The 18,011-nt window shown below is 34.9% G+C and overlaps 1 protein-coding gene across 1 annotated transcript; it reads left to right on the top strand.

Moving 5' to 3' along the window:
* Window positions 1-1,329: 1,329 nt before the first annotated feature.
* Window positions 1,330-12,636, top strand: LOC103048790 (vomeronasal type-2 receptor 26-like). The gene is made up of 6 exons (XM_088142485.1): window positions 1,330-1,584; window positions 2,890-3,741; window positions 6,412-6,441; window positions 9,034-9,261; window positions 10,176-10,302; window positions 11,735-12,636. The coding sequence occupies exons 1-6, from the start codon at window positions 1,330-1,332 to the stop codon at window positions 12,634-12,636; spliced, it is 2,394 nt and encodes a 797-aa protein (XP_087998611.1).
* Window positions 12,637-18,011: the final 5,375 nt, after the last annotated feature.

Here is an 18,011-nt window from a genome sequence, read left to right as displayed (position 1 = left end):
CTTTTCCAATTGCTCACAGTTATTTCCAACCTGGTGACCTAATCATTGGTGGCATTAGTTCTTTTGTCTTCATAACTAGAGATATGGAAACCTTTGAGGAAAATCCCTGTCATTATGTGGTTGATGAACCCCTGTATGTTATAATTCTTACTTTCTTTCTGTAATCTATACCACAGTAGATGATATTCTTTATAGAACTATTCAATGAATCTGAATGAGCTGCAGTGATGTAAATATACATTTTCCAAGCTAAAATGTCAATGAGATTACACATTTCAAATATTATTTCCTTGCATTTTCTAAATGAAACCAACTAGATTCTTTGTTCCTTAAATCAAGAGGGAAAAAAAATAAACATCTATTACTTCATAATTAGCAGAATCTGACAATACAAACACACACACACACACACACACAGAGCCAGTAGTAGAGGGATTATAGCATCAGCTCCTCAAACTGACTCTGCATAAAATGTTAAATTGTATTGAACTATAGGAATAATAATATTCAATAGGAGATACTGCATAATTTATCTCAGTAAATGAGGCAAGAAAATTCTACACATGAAGTTTTCTTCAAAGCATAATTATATGATGTACTGAAGCTCTTATTTTGGGGGAGCAGAGGGAGATGGGAGAAATACCTGCCCTCATTGTTATTTAATTAGTAAAATGTTCATTCTTTGTTAATCCTTCTAATTTTTTTCTCTCCCAATGTCACCATTACAGCAAGTTACCACAGCTAAGCTTACCAAGACATTACAAATCACATCAGTGCCATTTTTTTTTTTTAACATTTGTTGTTAGGGGAGAAAAGTTTGAATTTTGTATTATATTAAATGGTATGTTTAATATGCAGAGATTTTTGAATACCATAAGAAGTTAAAGCAATACAGTCTATGCCATACTAAATAATTCTCTGTGGTTCTTTAGGAGTCACAGTTGGTGAACTTCAACAAAGGATGTCTCATTTGTTGGGAAAAGCTAAACCAGACTAAATTCAAGATCTATGCCATTTCCTTCTAAACCCTTAAATTAAAATGAAGCTTTCTCTAGGAAAATAATAATAATAATAATAATAATAATAATAATAATAATAATAATATTGTATTTTACAGAGCTAGAAGAATGGCTGTTTTATACACAGAGCTATCATAATGCTCAGTTTCAGAATAATCAATATTGCTTAAAAATTTAAAGCTCACATAAGAGTGCCCAGTATTTATTGAAAACTGAGTGATTATTGAATAACCAGTGCAAAACTTCATTTTAAGCAGCATGTGATTCCCATTGCAGAGTCCTGACTAAGTATTATCAGCATATCTTGACCATGATATTTGCTGTGAAGAAGATCAGTGAAGACCTCCAGTTCTTACCTAACATCACCTTGGGCTTCAGAATCTATGATAGTTATGGTGGGGCACAGACATATCATGCCACAATGAAACTTTTCTCCAGTAAGAACAGATTCATTCCCAACTATAACTGTGGCATCCTGAACAAACTCATATCAGTTGTTGGGGCTATTGAGCCTGCAATCTCTTTTGACATGGCAGATATTTTAGGCACTTACAAAATTCCACAGGTAAGATACATTAATGATAAATTGTCTACACTTGGTGTTGTATTTTCAGATGGGGCGGGCTGCAAGATCTTAAGATCTTTTTAATTTCATGTACATTTCTCTATGAAGTATATTTAAGAAAATGTATTCATTAAAACTTAAAGCAGTGTGAATTTAGTTTCAGGATTTGATATAATGATAGATCAGTTTCAAAAACTAACAATTAATAAGTATTAAACATTACCTGTCATTGCAGATTTGGGAAAACTAAAGAAATTGTCATTTACATTGGAGTAGAAAAAACCTTAGTACTTCTTGCAAGTCCTCCCCCATATTGTTGAGCTTACCCCAATATTCAAATCAAAAGCTGAGAAGACAGATAAGGCAGGCTCTTTGGATGACAGGAACAGATAAGACTCTTCTTTAAGATCCAGTGTAGCAGCTGAAAGTTCAGCATGCCGAACCAAGGACATAACCAAAATCAGTTTATTGAAGTGTGAAATAATGGAATGGACAATTTAGATTTCTAATTCTTAGAGGAAGGCAGTTCAAAAATTTTAATGTTTCAAACTTAAAATAATTAAAACAGGGTAGTTTTCCAATGTCTACTTCAATCTCTGTGTATTATCTCCTCATAAAACTACTGTATTTCTTTTGTAGTTGCTTTTTTTTTTTTAACAAAAAATGATTTATTTATTATTATGCTATATTTTCTTCTTCCACACCGTATGCTCCTCAGAGTCCTTTGGGTCTGAGTCAGGTTAAAAGTAAGTAAGAAAGAAAGTAAATAAAAAAATAGCAAGCCAAGGCCACATCTTCTATGTCACAGACTTCATAAAAGCAAGTTCTGAATGACAGTACTGTCCCAAGAAGCCACATTGTTGTTTGATATTTCATCCTCATATATGGCATTAAAGACTGAAGGATTCACTACAGAAAATGTTCATAGGTGCAAACAAAATTCTTAGACAATTCTTTTGTTCTTAGAATCTATAGAACAATGAACTTACAAATTCTATACTGTTCTACAACAGATAATAAAACCCTTTATTATTTCCACTATAGAAGAAACCCAAGAAGTCTCCAATTTAAGTGGAAAAATAATTGGAATTTGTGGAATTGTAGAAGTGTGGAGTTGTAAGGGAACACAAGGACCAGTTAGACCAACCCTGTTTTCATAAATACATTGTGCACAAAAATAATGTGAAGGTATACAATGAGATATTTAAGAATTCTGATATTTCAGAACAGAGGATAGACATTTTTAGGCATTTTTTCCCCTCTCTTTCTCTTTTTCATTTGCTAATCCAATTTGTATTTCTGTAGTTCCTATATGGCCCTACTCCAAGTATGAATGGTAGAACTGAAATCCCTTTCTACTACTGCATGGTTCCAGATGAAGTCGTCCAATTCAGGGGAATTCTTCAACTACTTTTGCACTTCAGGTGGATTTGGGTTGGGATACTAGTGAAAGGACACGGTGGACCAAATTTTGAGCAATTGATCTTTTCAGAGTTTTCTCTCCATGGCATCTGTATTGCCTTCTTGGAACAACTCAGGCCAATTTATATCGATAGCATTTCTGATGGCCTGAAATGGCTTGTGGAAACATTCCATGTTTTTATTAACAGCAAAGCTAATGCTGTGATAATCAATGATAACTATGTTCTACATTTGAGATGGTTGTTACATCTACCTGAAATGGAAGTAGTATCTATAAAGCCTAAAGGGAAGGTGTGGATTGTGGCCAACCAAATGGGCCTTGCCTCATTCTTTTATCAAAGCAGCTGGGATATCCAAGTGCTCCAAGGTGCTTTGACCTTTGTAGCTTACACAAATGAAGTTGAAGGATTCCAGCATTTTCTTGAGACAAGAAACCATTTCTCATTCCTTCACCAAGATGGTTTCATGAAAGATGTGTGGGAGCAAGCATTTGGCTGTGTGGCTCCAAATTGGATTGTGAGCGAGAAAACTGAGGACGTCTGCACTGGAAAGGAGAAACTGGAGAGCCTTCCTGGGGCCTTTTTTGAAGTGAGCATGACCAGTCAGAGTTACAGTATATACAATGCAGTGAATGCTGTGGCACATGCTTTACATGCCATACAATTGGGCCAACGACGACATAGGAGAATATTGAGTGGCAGGAAAGTGAATCTCCAGGATCCACAGCCATGGCAGGTAACTTTGTGAGGAGTCAAGCATTGTAGATATGGGACTTCATTTCCACTGAAGATACCTATTGACTTTTACAGATGGTTAGATTTACCTTTTGATACTTGATAAGTGAAAGGAGAGATCCAAGGACTATGTCACTTGGTGAGTAACACATGTGCTGGAAAGCCAGAGATTAGGGCTTCCTGAGGATATGGGTATTAATATACAGCAGAAAATATGAATATGTACAATAAAAAATAAGAGATTTATATCAGACTAGAGTGTCCTGTACACTACAGCAGAATGGTGCAGCACAGAGAAAAAAAATCAGTCTGTAATAGATAGGATGAGAAGCATTCTGTAGGGTGCAGGGCTGGTAGGCTGATACTTGGGAGATGCAGTCCACACTGCCACTTAGATGCCAACAGGATCCCAACAAATGTTATAGATGGAACACCAAGCAAATGGGGGCATGGAAGGAAGCACATTAGATTGCTGAGTTCTTAGGTTTATGCCTATAGGCCAAATGAACAGAGAACCAAACTGAATTGTGGTTATGAGGAAGCATTGATGGTTGTATACTCACAGTACTGCAAGGATACATCATCCTTGTGGTCTGTGCATCAATTCTTAAAATACATAGTAGTCTGTTTTTTATGTAAAGAAAAAAAATAATGTCATTTTAAAGTGTTAGATCATATTTCTGATGTCCAGATAAGCAATGAGGCTTTGAAGGAGGTTTTCATAATGTATCCAGAATTTGACAGCAACTGAATGTCTGAAATTGAAACTGAGGCACTACAGAAGACAAACTCCAGTGGTGTTTAGTTTTTCAAGGTTTGCTCTGACTGAAGGACAGACTTGTTGACTATTGAACTCTTCCTGTTCCTCCCCTACATTCCCTCCCCATCTCATGAAAGCATTGTCCACAATGCAACACGAAAAAAGCTTTTTGATACAGTTATGGCCACATCCCACTCTTTTCAATATAGTGAGGCTTGTAAGCTCCCAAGTATCAAAGAGGATCTTGAACTGAGGATAGGACATGCTAGAGAAATGTGTTCGGTTCAAGTGAGTTAATAACTGCTTTCAGCTTTAATCTACTGTTTACTTGTCATGAAAGACATAACAGTATCTTTTACTTTACTCCATTTCAGGATCCCAGGCACAGCATATAGTGATTTTTTTAAAAAAAATTGCAATAGATATATTTTTTTAATGCATTAAAATACCAATATTAAGGAAAATTATATAAAATGGATATACTAGAGATAATAAAATCAAACCCATTGGAAAATTAGGGACATTGATTTCAAAACTGCATACATGGCAGATATGTCCCTACCTTATGATGCTACATGAAAGTAATAGAAAAATATTTATGAAACTGAAAACAAGTGAAAAAACAAGACAATATAAACTTACAGAAAAAAGAAGAAAATGGCCAAAACAATATGGAAAGACTTGGCCATCTTCACCAACCTCAATGTCTCTCAAGCCAGACGTCATCCTTTATCCAGTTCAACATGTTATAAGCAACTCATTATATCTTTCTATGAAAAAGGGTTTTCTGCTACAATATTTTTGTCTATATCCATCCATAAGAACATCATTTATATTTGTATCTGAATCCAATTTCATTCTTTTAAAGGTGTTGCTGATTGTCTCGTGCACCTTTTTCAACTGTTTCTTTTTTATTATGACAAAAGTTTTGTCCACATAATGGAGCCACATTTTGGGAGTGCTCTTGTTTTAGGCACTGCATCACAGTCTTAGCTCTGAATCCTGAGATGGTTGATCCCATGGGTATTGGTTCTGTAATTTATCTATATATTTGTCCATAAAAAAATCTGGAAGGAAGTGATGAAGCAAAAGTTAATACTGTGGAATCAAAATGCAGGACACAAAGGCAAAATAATCAAGGCTTCACTGCAGTGTTTATTAGGCAGTACGTACTGGAGGGGGACCCCACTAAAGGTTAGTGGGAGATACTCCCCTGTAGAGAAAATAAATGCCCTGATATTTATACAGCTCTACAAGAAAGGCGAAGGGAAAAGAACACATATGTATACATATATATATGATGATGCAGGCATACCTAAATGAGCAATACTTCTCAAGTTACTTTCTGTCCCTGTCTTGGCTGCTATCTACAAGGATGGAACAACTGGTATCTATAAGGAAAGCAATAGTGTCAGAGGGGAAGAAGCAAATTGTTCAAGGTGCCAATTGCCAAGTAGAAGACATTCTCTTTTACCTTGCTACGGGGATGTTTGTGATAAGGGCTTTACGATCAGCCTAGTTCATGCCAGCTTCAAGGGTGCTGCACATTCCCTTATGTTTTAATTTTATTAAGGCGATCCCATTCATCTGAGGCCTCTAAAAACTTTCTTCTTTCACCCAAAGATTCACCTAAAGATATATTTTTCTCACAATACATTCCATAACTCTTACTTCAATTGTAGGTTCTGTTAGGTTTGGTGTTTTGGGTAGTAGTAATATAATAGATTCTTTTTCTAGTTCTGGATCTATGATTGGTGAAGGGTGCTATAACATCAAACAAAACCATATTTTCATCTTTTTCAATGTTTGATTACCTGAAGGCACTGTAGTGGTGAACTGATAAGATTTCTCATTCCCATCTATAAGGTGTCCAATGTTTTGGTAAATTCTTTGGCTATTTGTATGTTATAGTCGCTGCTCATGACATCTTTGGACAGAGAGGTATGTTGGGTCTGTGCCTTTTAGGAGATCCATAGAAACATGGGGAGATAGGTCCACAGCTTTTCATCTGCCACTCTTTTGTTTTGTCCCCTGTCCTTTCTTGGCAAATTTGTAGAGGGATTTCTTGATTTGGTGAGTCAGTTTCTATATACAGTTGGTATTTATGGACTTGCAGGTTTCTTTGTCTTTCAGTAGTTCCTTGGCTTTCTTTATATTATGTTCTCTCCAAAACTGTGAGTCAACCTTTGTCTGGTGAGAGGATAGTTACAGTTTGGACCTCTCTTAGAATTTTCAGGGCTGTTCTTTCTTCTGCCTTAAGGTGGTTCTATCTCTGTATCCTTTTGGCATAAGGAATAATTGTCTGTCTTTTGCTTTTTGGGGTCTCATTAGTCAGTCCAGTTGTTTTGAACAATGCCTCTAGAGTTGCAAAGAATTGTAATTGGTTTGCATTCTGTATCTTGCAGTTAAATCCTTTCTGCAGGACACTGTGTTGTAGGGTGGATGGTAGATGGCTGGAGATAGTTACCACCTTTCAGATTCAGATTCATTCATGTTTTCCTATAGGGAAATTTAGCAATTTGGTTGGGAATTTTGATTTTCTTTCAGAGCTTGACTTTAACAGATGGTCTTGATGGTTGAAAAGCAGGATACACTATCAACTGGTCCAAATCAAAATTGATGCCAATAGGTGAAAATTTGGTTACCCATTCATTTAAGGAATATCAATTCCATATTTTTACTGAATCCATTAAGTATCTAGGTATGTGTACACCAAAGGATATAACTCATTTAGTAACATGTAATATAAATAAAATATAGAGAGAGGTTTCTTCAGGTATCAATAGATGGGAGTCATTAAATCTCACCCTTTGGGGAAAGGTGAATTTTCTCAAAATGAATATTACTCCCAGATTAATTTATATTCTGAGAGGAATTCCAGTTTTTATAACTGGAAAATATTTTTAGAAAATAAATTCTTTGTTTCAAAAATTACTATGGAGTTCTTCAGTTCCAAGAATATCTTCACAGAAAATGCAATTACCCAATTAATAAGGGAGGATTCAGTTTTCTGAATCTGGAGCTATATCATCATGCTTACTTATTGTCAAGTATTAAATACCAGAAGGCAACAAGTGGTGTGAATTTTCTGATTTAGGGAACTTTGGAATATATATATATAGCCCCTTTGGTTGGATGGACAGTATTGGGGTCTCTATATACTAAAACTCTAATATCTCTGGAAACAATTTTGTCAGTTAGAAAGCTATGGAATGTGATGTCTAATTAAAAAAAAAAAAAAGATTTGACCCTTTTTCCCATGCCAAATTGACTTTATGGGGAAAACCAACTTTAAACATTGGGGAAAAGATGGTAATATGAAAAAAATTGGATGGAAGCAGCGATATTGACTTTGGACCAACTGATAAAGATGAATTTTTAATATATTCCATGTTAAGAGATAAATATCATCTATCAGATGGAACCCAATGGCAATATTTACAGTTACAACAGTTGTTAACAACATTGTTTGGACCAGCAGCATTTTCAACTTCTGAGATACCTGAGATATTAGAACAATTTGTTAATTCCTTTAAAAGTCAAAAACCTACTATTAGTTTTTATAGAGATTTGTTATAAATTATATGATATGCAGATGTTAAGAAATGAGTGGAATAAGGAATTAGAGGTTCCTATATTGTCTAGACAATGCAAGAGTTTTTTAACTTCTATAGCAAGAGTGTTTATAGACCTCAATTTATGACTTATAATACAAAAGAAAAAAAAAAGTGTTTCGAATTTACTGGACTCATTTATGTTTGTATAGAAAATGATTGTCAAAACAACATTATGTTGGAGATGTAATAAGGGTAATGCCTCTTTAAAACATATATTTCTACAATGTACTATACTTACCAAGTTTTGGGAGAAAGTAGTGGACTATATAAATATGATTGTGTGGCAAAGCTAAAATTTTCAGAGGATAATATTCTTTTGAACTATATACCTATTTCATTGAACTTGACAACCAGACAATGTAGATGAATTCTCCATGCCCTTACCTTGGCCAAAACACTGATATTGCAGCTTTGGAAAGATAAATGCATGGTCCCATTCACTCAATGGATTGAAGACCTGATTGCCATTGCCACTTATGAGCGGATTGCCTATAGATGTTGACTTTGTACAGACAAGTGTAATGAAATATGGGGCTCATTTATACAAAATACAGTAGGTTAAAAAAAATGATAATCCTAATAAATGTGTTAGAAATAAATATGTACTTGAATAATATTTCCTTTTGATAAGTACATATAGATTGTCATTGTTTACTGTTATAAACAAGTATTAACATTTTTCCCTTTGTTGTATCTCTTTTACTTTTTTGTTAAAGCACTTCCTATTTTTTCCCCCTCAATAATAAAAAATTAATTAATTAAAAAAGAAGGAGGAACACCAGGACATTACAGTTAGGTGGCATCTGCACACATGTAAACTGCTTTGAATCAAAGGGTTACATATCATACCAAAAGATATTATATGTTAACAGTACTCACTTTTTCACAAATATTTGCGTATTCTTTCTATATTCAGCTTCACTTCTATTTGCAAAGAATTGCATTTAACAACAGTGTTGGGGATGAAATTTCCTTTGACCAGAATGGAAAACTGGTTACAGGACTGGATATTGAGAACTGGGTCACATTCCCAAACCAATCCTTCCATCGAGTGAAAGTTGGGAAGCTGGATCCCTGGGCTGCTGAAGACCAAAAGTTCACCATTCATGAGGAAGCTATCACCTGGCCCAGCACTTTCAACCAAGTAGGTTCTGAATGTACGTAATTTTGATTCAATGACTAGGAAGATATCTAAATGATAGCTCTATATCATTTAACATAAAAAGAATATAAAAACTTATTCTTTCAGTTATGTTCATCTATCTAGAAGTGGGAACAATTGTAAGCTATGTCAGAGTTCAAAATTTCTGGAAAGGAGAAACAGTGCTTTTCAAAAAATTTAATTGGGCTTCCAAGCATAAGTTGCAGTAAAGCTTAAAAAGTAATTGAAGATATATAGAACAGTTTTACACATATGTTATTGTAATGGATAGTGTAATTGTATATTCATCTAATTTATTCTTACTCTTACTACCATTGATTGAAGTCATGCTCAATAAATGTTATCTGACAGCAAATTAATTTGGAAAGTTTTATATACTTAGTACTTTTTATGTATTAGGTTAAACATATAGGATGCAGTGCAAAAATATACAGTATATTGGAGAGCTATGTTAATTTTCATTTCTCCAATACTTGACATGACAATTAAGAGAATGCAAAGCTTAGAAGGGTTCTTTGATTTGATTGAACCTAATTCCTGAAGAACCATAAATCACCATGGATTCATTAATTTTGTTTATAATTTCTATATTATCCAAAGTAAGAGATTAAATATCTGGAAGTGTTGATGAGTCCCACTGAAGTAAGCATAACATTGGTGTCTGGTCTAAATCTAAAATATTTCCCAAATTAGAAAAAAACAGGTTATTTATAAAAATTGTTGATCAGCAAGTGGAATCCAGTCTTGCATTGTTTTCATGTTTATGATTATGAGAGAAAAAAATGCTTAGAATTAGTCTTGATTTGCTAAAGATCAGTCCACCATGATTTTAGATCTTTTTTCGAAATATTTGATTGAGTGCTAATATTTTCTTTCTTATTTTCTTTATTGGGCAGACCCTACCTATTTCGGTGTGTACAAAGAGCTGCCTCCCTGGTTATTTCAGGAGAAAGCAGGAGGGGAAGCCGTTTTGTTGCTATGATTGCCTTCCATGTCCGAAAGGGAAAATGTCAAGCCAGAAGGGTAAGAGGCATAGTGAGCTGAGGTTATCTTATGGTTGTGAAGGTCATAACAGGCAATTCTTTGGATTTTGGAAGTATGAAAACTAATGGACAGGTAGTCCTTACATGAATAAGGTCGTAAAATTTGTCATTAATTGGTGGGGCCATTAAGCAAGGCATTGAGTGACTGCATTCAATCTTACGACATTTTTTGTGGTGGTTGTTAAGCAAATCACTGTGGTCATTAACTGAATCATGTGGCTGTTAAGTGAATCATGAGCATTCCGGCTGGGGAATTCTGGGGGTTAAAGTCCACAGAGTGATGTAAAGGGAAAAGGCAACTCCTTTCCTACCCTTCTTTCACCAAAATTGGTATTTATGGATACAAACTTTCATTAGAAAATGAACAAAAATTCAACATCAATGAACTGAAAGCAACACAATCCCACTATATTTATTTTTGTTTAAACCGCACAATAATATATAAGGAGCATGAAAAAAACCGTCTCTTAATTTTTTTAAAAAAGGAAAACATGTTGCCTAATGCTTTCTAAGATTCAAATGCATGAGGAGCCACATGGATAATGTCAGTGTCAGCCTCACTTTCAGGTAAAGAGCATACCAAATACCTGTGTAATATAACAATAATTGAGTGACCATAGTGCTTTTTATATACATGTTTCTCTTTATATATTTAAATTCCCCATTGATTTTGCTTCTTGGAAGCTGGCTGGGAAGGTTGCAAATGGCGATCACATAATGGTGATCATGTGGCCCTGGGATGCTGCAACTGTCCTACGTACATGCCAGTTGCCAAGCACCCAAATTTTGTTCATGTCACCACAGGGAAGCTATCTCTAGCAAATCCATACCACATGGTAGAGAAACCAATAGATTGGTTGGTATCTGGATAATGTAAGGCAGTGTTGGGGAATCCTGGGAGTTGGAATCCACATATCTTAAATTGGCCAATTTTGACAACAGTGATGTAAGGGGAAAAGACGACTCCTTTCCTTCTTTTTTCTTCACCAAATTGGTACTTGTTTGTTAAACAATGAACAAAATTAGACATAAATGAACTGCAAGCAACACAATTCCACTATAGATATATATTTTTTAATTATACTAATTAGAGGAACCTGTAGAAGATTATACCCCATAAAAACATGATACAACAACAAAATCAAACATATATGTAAATAAGGACAATTAAAACCACAGAGTAATATATAAGGAACATGAAAAGACAGTCCCTTAATTATCCCCACACACACACACATATACAGTACATATATATTCCTCATGCCCAAATGCATGAGTAGCCACATGGATAAGGTCAGCGCTAGCCTCACTTTCAGGTAAAAAGCATATCAAATACCTATGTAATAAAACAATAATTGAATGATCATGGTGCTTTTTATATACATGTTTGTGTATATATACTTAAATTCCAGACATGCAGGTTTGTTCTGAATGTCCAGAAGACCAATATCCAAATAAGGACCAAGATTCATGTCTTCCCAAGAAAATATCTTCCTTGTCCTATAAAGAACCAATGGGAATAAGTCTAGTCATTCTGGCACTTTTCTTTTCTCTCTGCACAATTGTGATGCTGGCAACATTTTTGAAGTATCACCACACTCCCATCATCAAGGCCAATAACAGAAATCTCACCTACGTTCTACTCATCTCTCTCCTTCTCTGCTTCCTTTGCTCACTGCTGTTCCTCGTTGCACCAGGTGTTATAATATGCCTCCTTCGACAAATTAGCTTTGGCATCATCTTCTCTGTGGCTGTGTCTTCTGTGCTGGCAAAAACCATCACTGTGGTTCTGGCTTTCATGGCCACCAAGCCAGGATCCAGAATGAGGAAATGGGTGGGAAGAGGACTGGCCACCTCCATTGTTCTTTCTTGTTCCCTGATTCAAGCAGGCATCTGCACAGTGTGGCTCTTCACATTTCCACCATTCCCTGATATTGACACCCATTCAGAAATTGAGGAAATGATACTGCAGTGCAATGAAGGCTCAGCTACCATGTTCTATTGTGTTCTGGGCTACTTGGGCTTTCTGGCAGTTTGCAGTTTTTCTGTAGCATTTTTCTCCAGGAAGCTCCCCAGCAGTTTCAACGAAGCCAAATGTCTCACTTTCAGCATGCTGATCTTCTGCAGTGTGTGGCTTTCCTTTGTTCCATCCTACCTGAGCACCAAAGGGAAATACATGGTGGCTGTGGAGGTTTTCTCCATTTTGGCCTCTAGTGCTGGGTTGCTAGGCTGCATATATTTCCCCAAATGTTACATAATCATTTTTAGGCCTGAGTTGAACAACAGGGAACAACTAATAAAGAAAAAGAATTAATAATGCATGCACAAAACTATTTCAACTATTTCTCTTCTTTTAAATCTCTAGAAAGTTAAGCACTAGAATAGAAGAATTTCTGCTCTTTTTACTTGGAATGTGTAGGCATTAAATAGAATGGAATTAGCAACATATCTCTGTCTTACACACAGGTAGGTAGATTATAAAGCAATTTGTAGAATGGTCTTTTCACATGTTATGATTATATTTGAATAAATGCCACTAATATTTCTTGAAATCAGCAAAAGATTAAAAAAATGTGGAACAGATCAATATTTCAATTCTATTTGAATCCACTCTTTTCCAGTTATTGTGACATCAAACCTTTCCCAATAATCCTCTTCTGTATACGACTATGTTGTGCTGTGTGAGTTTCTGTGTGTATTTGAATCAGTGTATGCAGTGTGTTTGTGTGTTTCCATGACATTTATAAAAAATTAAGTGGGGGTCAGTGTTATGGTGTGTCTAGTACTGGAACTTAGGTACATGTGTATACAAGAACCAAGGTTCAGCTGAACTAGAATGAATTCATCTTTGGACCGAAGGCAATTTTTTGTTTTCTTTTGAAGATTACCTCTCCCCCTCCCCCCAAGTTACAGTTTTACTGCAGTACAAAATGTAAATAATATTTATAGAATACAGATAATAACAGTCCAGTGGTATTTATACAATGGAAACTAGAAATAGTTAACACTGTGTAATTTAGAAAAATTAAGCCTTTTAAGATGAGAAAAAGGTTTGTATCAATGTTAAATATGATTTCTAAAATGTAATGAATGTAAAGTTGCTTAAATTGTACAATTAATGTTAAGAATGACATTGATAAAGAAAACAAAATGCATTGAATTATGTTACAATATGGAAAAGGTTTTGATCTTTGATCTTAATGCTTAATAATAAAATCTCCATGGTATTGTTATGTATAAGTGTTAGAAGAGAATGAGAGAGAGAGAGAGAGAGAGAGAGAGAGAGAGAGAATTTCCATTTTTGGAAATTCTAGCTGACACTCAGTATCTAATGTGTTTGCTAATATCATAAGATTTCTTAGCTGTCCTTTTCCTTTAGAAGGTGTTCTTCTTTTACTAATGAATCAACTTCTCTGTTGTAGGGTCATTTGAAGGTGACATTTAGTAGTCCTACTGGAAAGAGGAGTACTTACATATGAAAAAAAAAATCCTAGAATGTCACAAAGAAATCAAAATGTAATGATTGCAATTTTTTCTGCATATAATCAGCAAAAATACTTGTGTGAATTCCAGTTGCCCTTAAAGCCCTAACATCAGATTCTTGGCTATAAAAAATCTTGGCTGCTACCCTGCAACACTGAAAACTTTGCAACAACAATTGAGCAGAATTCAGAAGCACAAGAAGGACATTTTGTTGCAGCAAGGCAATGCTATTTCTTATTCCTCATGAGCACCCAAGAGTTACTTGTGAAGTTGCATCTCACCATCTTACCCCATCCACCATATAGTCCAGACTGGGTACCATGCAACCTCAGTATTTTCCCCAAATTAAAGCAATACCTTTGTGGGCAACAGTCCTGAATGAAGAGGTAGATAAGACTGTCAAGACCTAGGTAAAGGGACCTAGTATGGGGTTTATATATGATGGCCTTAATCATTCTTCACAAAAGGGTGTAGCAAATGGTGGTGATTAAGTGGAGAGGAAAATATAGGTAATGAAAGAGCTAATTTCAAGGATTATTCTCCTATTCCATTTATCAAAACATCTCTTTTTAAATGAAAGTAATGGAAATGGAGGGATTATTTTTCATTCAATTCTTGTATTAAATAAGAAACTAATGGCCAAAATGTCAGCCAGAGGCAGAAATGAGATTCTAACTTATACTGGATCCCTTCCTAGGGCTTTCTTTAAAAACTGGGTTTTAATGGCTCTCCCAAAATTTAAGAAGTAGTAAGCTCTTCTAAAGAACTGGGGCTACAACATAGTAAGCTTGACCTCTTGGACTTCCTAGATGGTAATCCTAGTGGAAGGGACCTAGGAAAGTAAAATAGAAAATATCATTAAAGGTGACAACGGCAAACACCTTCTGCATAATTGCAATGGATTTATCTATGGTTATATTCAAGAAATCACCAGAATTGAGCTCTTTATTTTATGATGTGTTAAAAAATACCAGTATAATGTGTCTGCTTCTACAACCTCATGTGATCATAGAATAGATCCACACCTTATTATATTGTCTTAATAAAGCACAGTCGTTTTAAATTGCACATTATATGTTGTCAATATCAGGAAAGAAGTCTGGGAAACATCTTTAAATTAGCTTTTGGCAAGTTCCAGCAAATGTCAGCTGACTACAATAATGATCTGATTTGAAATACTACCAGTTCTTATGTTCCTCATGTAGACTTTCTTATAAACACTGAGGTTTCTCTATTTTTAACCAAGTCCACAATCTTATGAAAAAAGTCTGTTTTAACCATAGCTGGGAACTTAATTTTGACCAGAAGAGGGAATAAATATCCAAACATGATGTTATAAACTGGATCACTTTCCCAAATCGATCCTTTCATATAAAGTTGGAAGTCTGAATACCCAGATGTTTCCTAGCAAATCGCTCACCATCTATGATGATGACATCATATGGCATATGAGTTTCAATCAGGTACTTTCTGACTTTGGAAAGTATTCCACTTTTGAATGGGTTATGAAAAAGATGTCATTGAAGAGTGCTAAACTTTTAAGCATACTTGGCTTAATATCAGACTTCATCATGCTGAAAGTACAGTACTGTGCAAAAGTTTTAGCCAGGTGTGAAAAAATGCTGTGAAGTAAGAATGGTTTCAAAAATATATATTGCAATTGTTTATGTTTATCAATTTACAAAATGAAAAGTGAGTACCAGAAGAGAAATTCAAATCAAATTAATTTCTTGGTATATTTTACTCTTTCTTTACTATATTTTTACTTTTCTTTCTTTTCCTATTTTCTACATTTTTTGTTTTCCTTTGCCTGTTTCACTTTCTTTCTACTCTTCTTCCTTTCTTTAGCTTGTATTGATTTTTACTATTGTAATTATAGTTTATAATAAAATTATTTAAACTTAGAGAAAGAGAAGAGAATGGAAAGAAACAATAAAAAGTGCAAGAAAACCTGAGAAAAGAAGAGAAGAGAAGAGAAGAGAAGAGAAGAGAAGAGAAGAGAAGAGAAGAGAAGAGAAGAGAAGAGAAGAGAAGAGAGATTGGAACATAAGTACTATGGAAAGCTACATTTCCTTCTTTAAGTTCTTCTTTGTATGAACATTGATAATACAAAGAACTTAAGGCAGAAACTTTAACTTTCCGTACTACTTACATAATAATACTATGGAAAGTAGTACCACATGTGGTACTGGGCAAGCAATTCTTTAAACCAAAATTAACTTTTCATAGCCTAACACTGCTGCTTAGGGAGGCAACTTCATGATCCTGGAAAAAGATGGAAGTTTTTAAGGAGTTGCATCTAAGGGTTTTGTTTGTCTTGCACATATTCTGAAGCACGTTTTGCTTTCACATTTTGGCCTAGCTTTAGAATCAAACATGGACCCCTCATTCTTTGCTGTAATCTCACTTCTTCTCTTCTCAAAAACTTTTCCTTCATTATTTGGTGACTGGGAGACTCATTCTATCCTTGGTGTTTCATTAATGGAGGTAGTGTGTTTGGAACTGAAAACCACATTTTTAATTCTATGGAGAAATTGAACTTTAAAGCTTGTAATTTTGTCTCCCTCTTATAATTATCAAAAAGGCTATTATTAATTTTGCTGCTTCTAAAAGGCCTGGTTGCCAATTTATTTCTACAAAGAATGAGGACTGAGTGTTGATGGACAGTTTAAATATTCCATGTGTGTTTTAAAATACTGTTTTTAGGGGCAGGCAAGATCATTATCCAAATGGTATCTCAGAACCAGTTTTATTTTGAGGTTCAGAACAGAATGAGAGTCATGTGAGGAACACAGAGAGGTTCAGTTCAACCTAATCTATTCTTCAAAACCATTAAGCATTATATGGAAATGAGAGAATAATTTCAACTGAGAGTAATATTTAATATGATTATATTGAGTCTTCTGTTCCTGCTATTGCCATGTATGGTTTGCAAGACTGAAATAATAAAATGCAGAATCAGAAATCCTGTCCCAATTGTTCATAATTATTTTCAACCAGGTGACCTAATCGTTGGTGCCATTAGTTCTTTCATCTTCGTGCCTAAAGATGTAGAAACCTTTGAAGAAGATCCCCATCGTTTGATTGTTGGTGAACTCCTATAAGACATGATGATGGTGATGATGATGATGATAACTATATCACTCTAGATCACAGCTGTAACAATTCATGTTATAAATCACAAATAGCTGCAGAGATGCAGATACAGATTTTTTCATGTAAAATCTCAATAAGATGGTGGTTTTTAAATCATTTATTATTTCTTGGTGCTCTGTAAAGGAAACCCATAGCTGCAATCTGTATTCCTTAAATCGGGGGGGGGGGGGGGATCAAACTAACCATTCAGCATTTTATGATTAGCAGATTTTGACAATTCAAAGACTCCCCCCCTCCCAGCCAGGGTGAGAGTTCTAGCATAGTGTTATTTAACCATAAGATTAATACTATTCATTTTGAGACATAGCATAATTTGCCTCAATGAAAAGTACCAGGAAATGCTACACAGGCAGTTTTTATCTAGGAATAATTCTATGAGGTACTGAACGTGTTTTTTGGGGGGGCTGGGGGTGGGGGGAATGTCTTCCCCTCAGTATTACTTAGTAAAATCAGCATTTTGTTTTTATGAATTCAGTTTCATTTTTTTTCTCCTAATTTCTCCTTCTAGTAAATTTTTACATCTACACTTAGCAAAGCAGTTTTATAGCAAACAAATGGTTATTCAGTCAGTATCACATACTTGTGATGCTGTAAATGTCAGTGTTGCTGTGGCTTCAACAAGATGCATACAGTCTTGGAGGAAAAGATAAAGCAAGCTAAATTCAAAAATTTTACCATTTCTTTGCAATTCCTTGATTAAAATGAAGCCTTCTCTAGGAAAATAAAAATAGCTAATTCAATTGTACTCTACATCTCTTGTTTAATACATATTTTACATGCAGGACAATCACATAAGCATCATTTCTTAAAATAGTAAACACACCCAAGAAAGCCCAGTGATTATTTCACTAAAAAAATATCTAAACTGAATGTATTACTTAGTAAAATCAGCACAGTAATCATTTAACGTGAAGGAGTGACTATTGGTGTCTATGATGCGGTTTTGAAGGAATTTAGTTTCACTGATTTTTTAGATACAGAATTTCAGCTGATACAGCATGTGATTCACATTGCAGAGTCCTGACTAAGTATTATCAGCATATTTTGACT

This window comes from Python bivittatus, unplaced genomic scaffold (assembly GCF_059951505.1).
Source record: "Python bivittatus isolate LINGU-HERP-01145 unplaced genomic scaffold, Pbiv_v1 ctg000440_np1212, whole genome shotgun sequence".
In the NCBI taxonomy this organism is placed as follows: domain Eukaryota; kingdom Metazoa; phylum Chordata; class Lepidosauria; order Squamata; family Pythonidae; genus Python; species Python bivittatus.
Note: the sequence above shows the minus strand (reverse complement) of the source record. Positions and strands in the feature narration are given on the sequence as shown.

Coding starts and splice junctions, on each gene's coding strand:
- LOC103048790 (XM_088142485.1), top strand. CDS start 1,330: ATGATATTTGCTGTGAAGAAGATCAGTGAAGACCTCCAGTTCTTACCT. Junction 1,585..2,889: donor GCACTTACAAAATTCCACAG/GTAAGATACATT, acceptor GTATTTCTGTAG/TTCCTATATGGCCCTACTCC. Junction 10,303..11,734: donor GAAAATGTCAAGCCAGAAGG/GTAAGAGGCATA, acceptor CTTAAATTCCAG/ACATGCAGGTTTGTTCTGAA.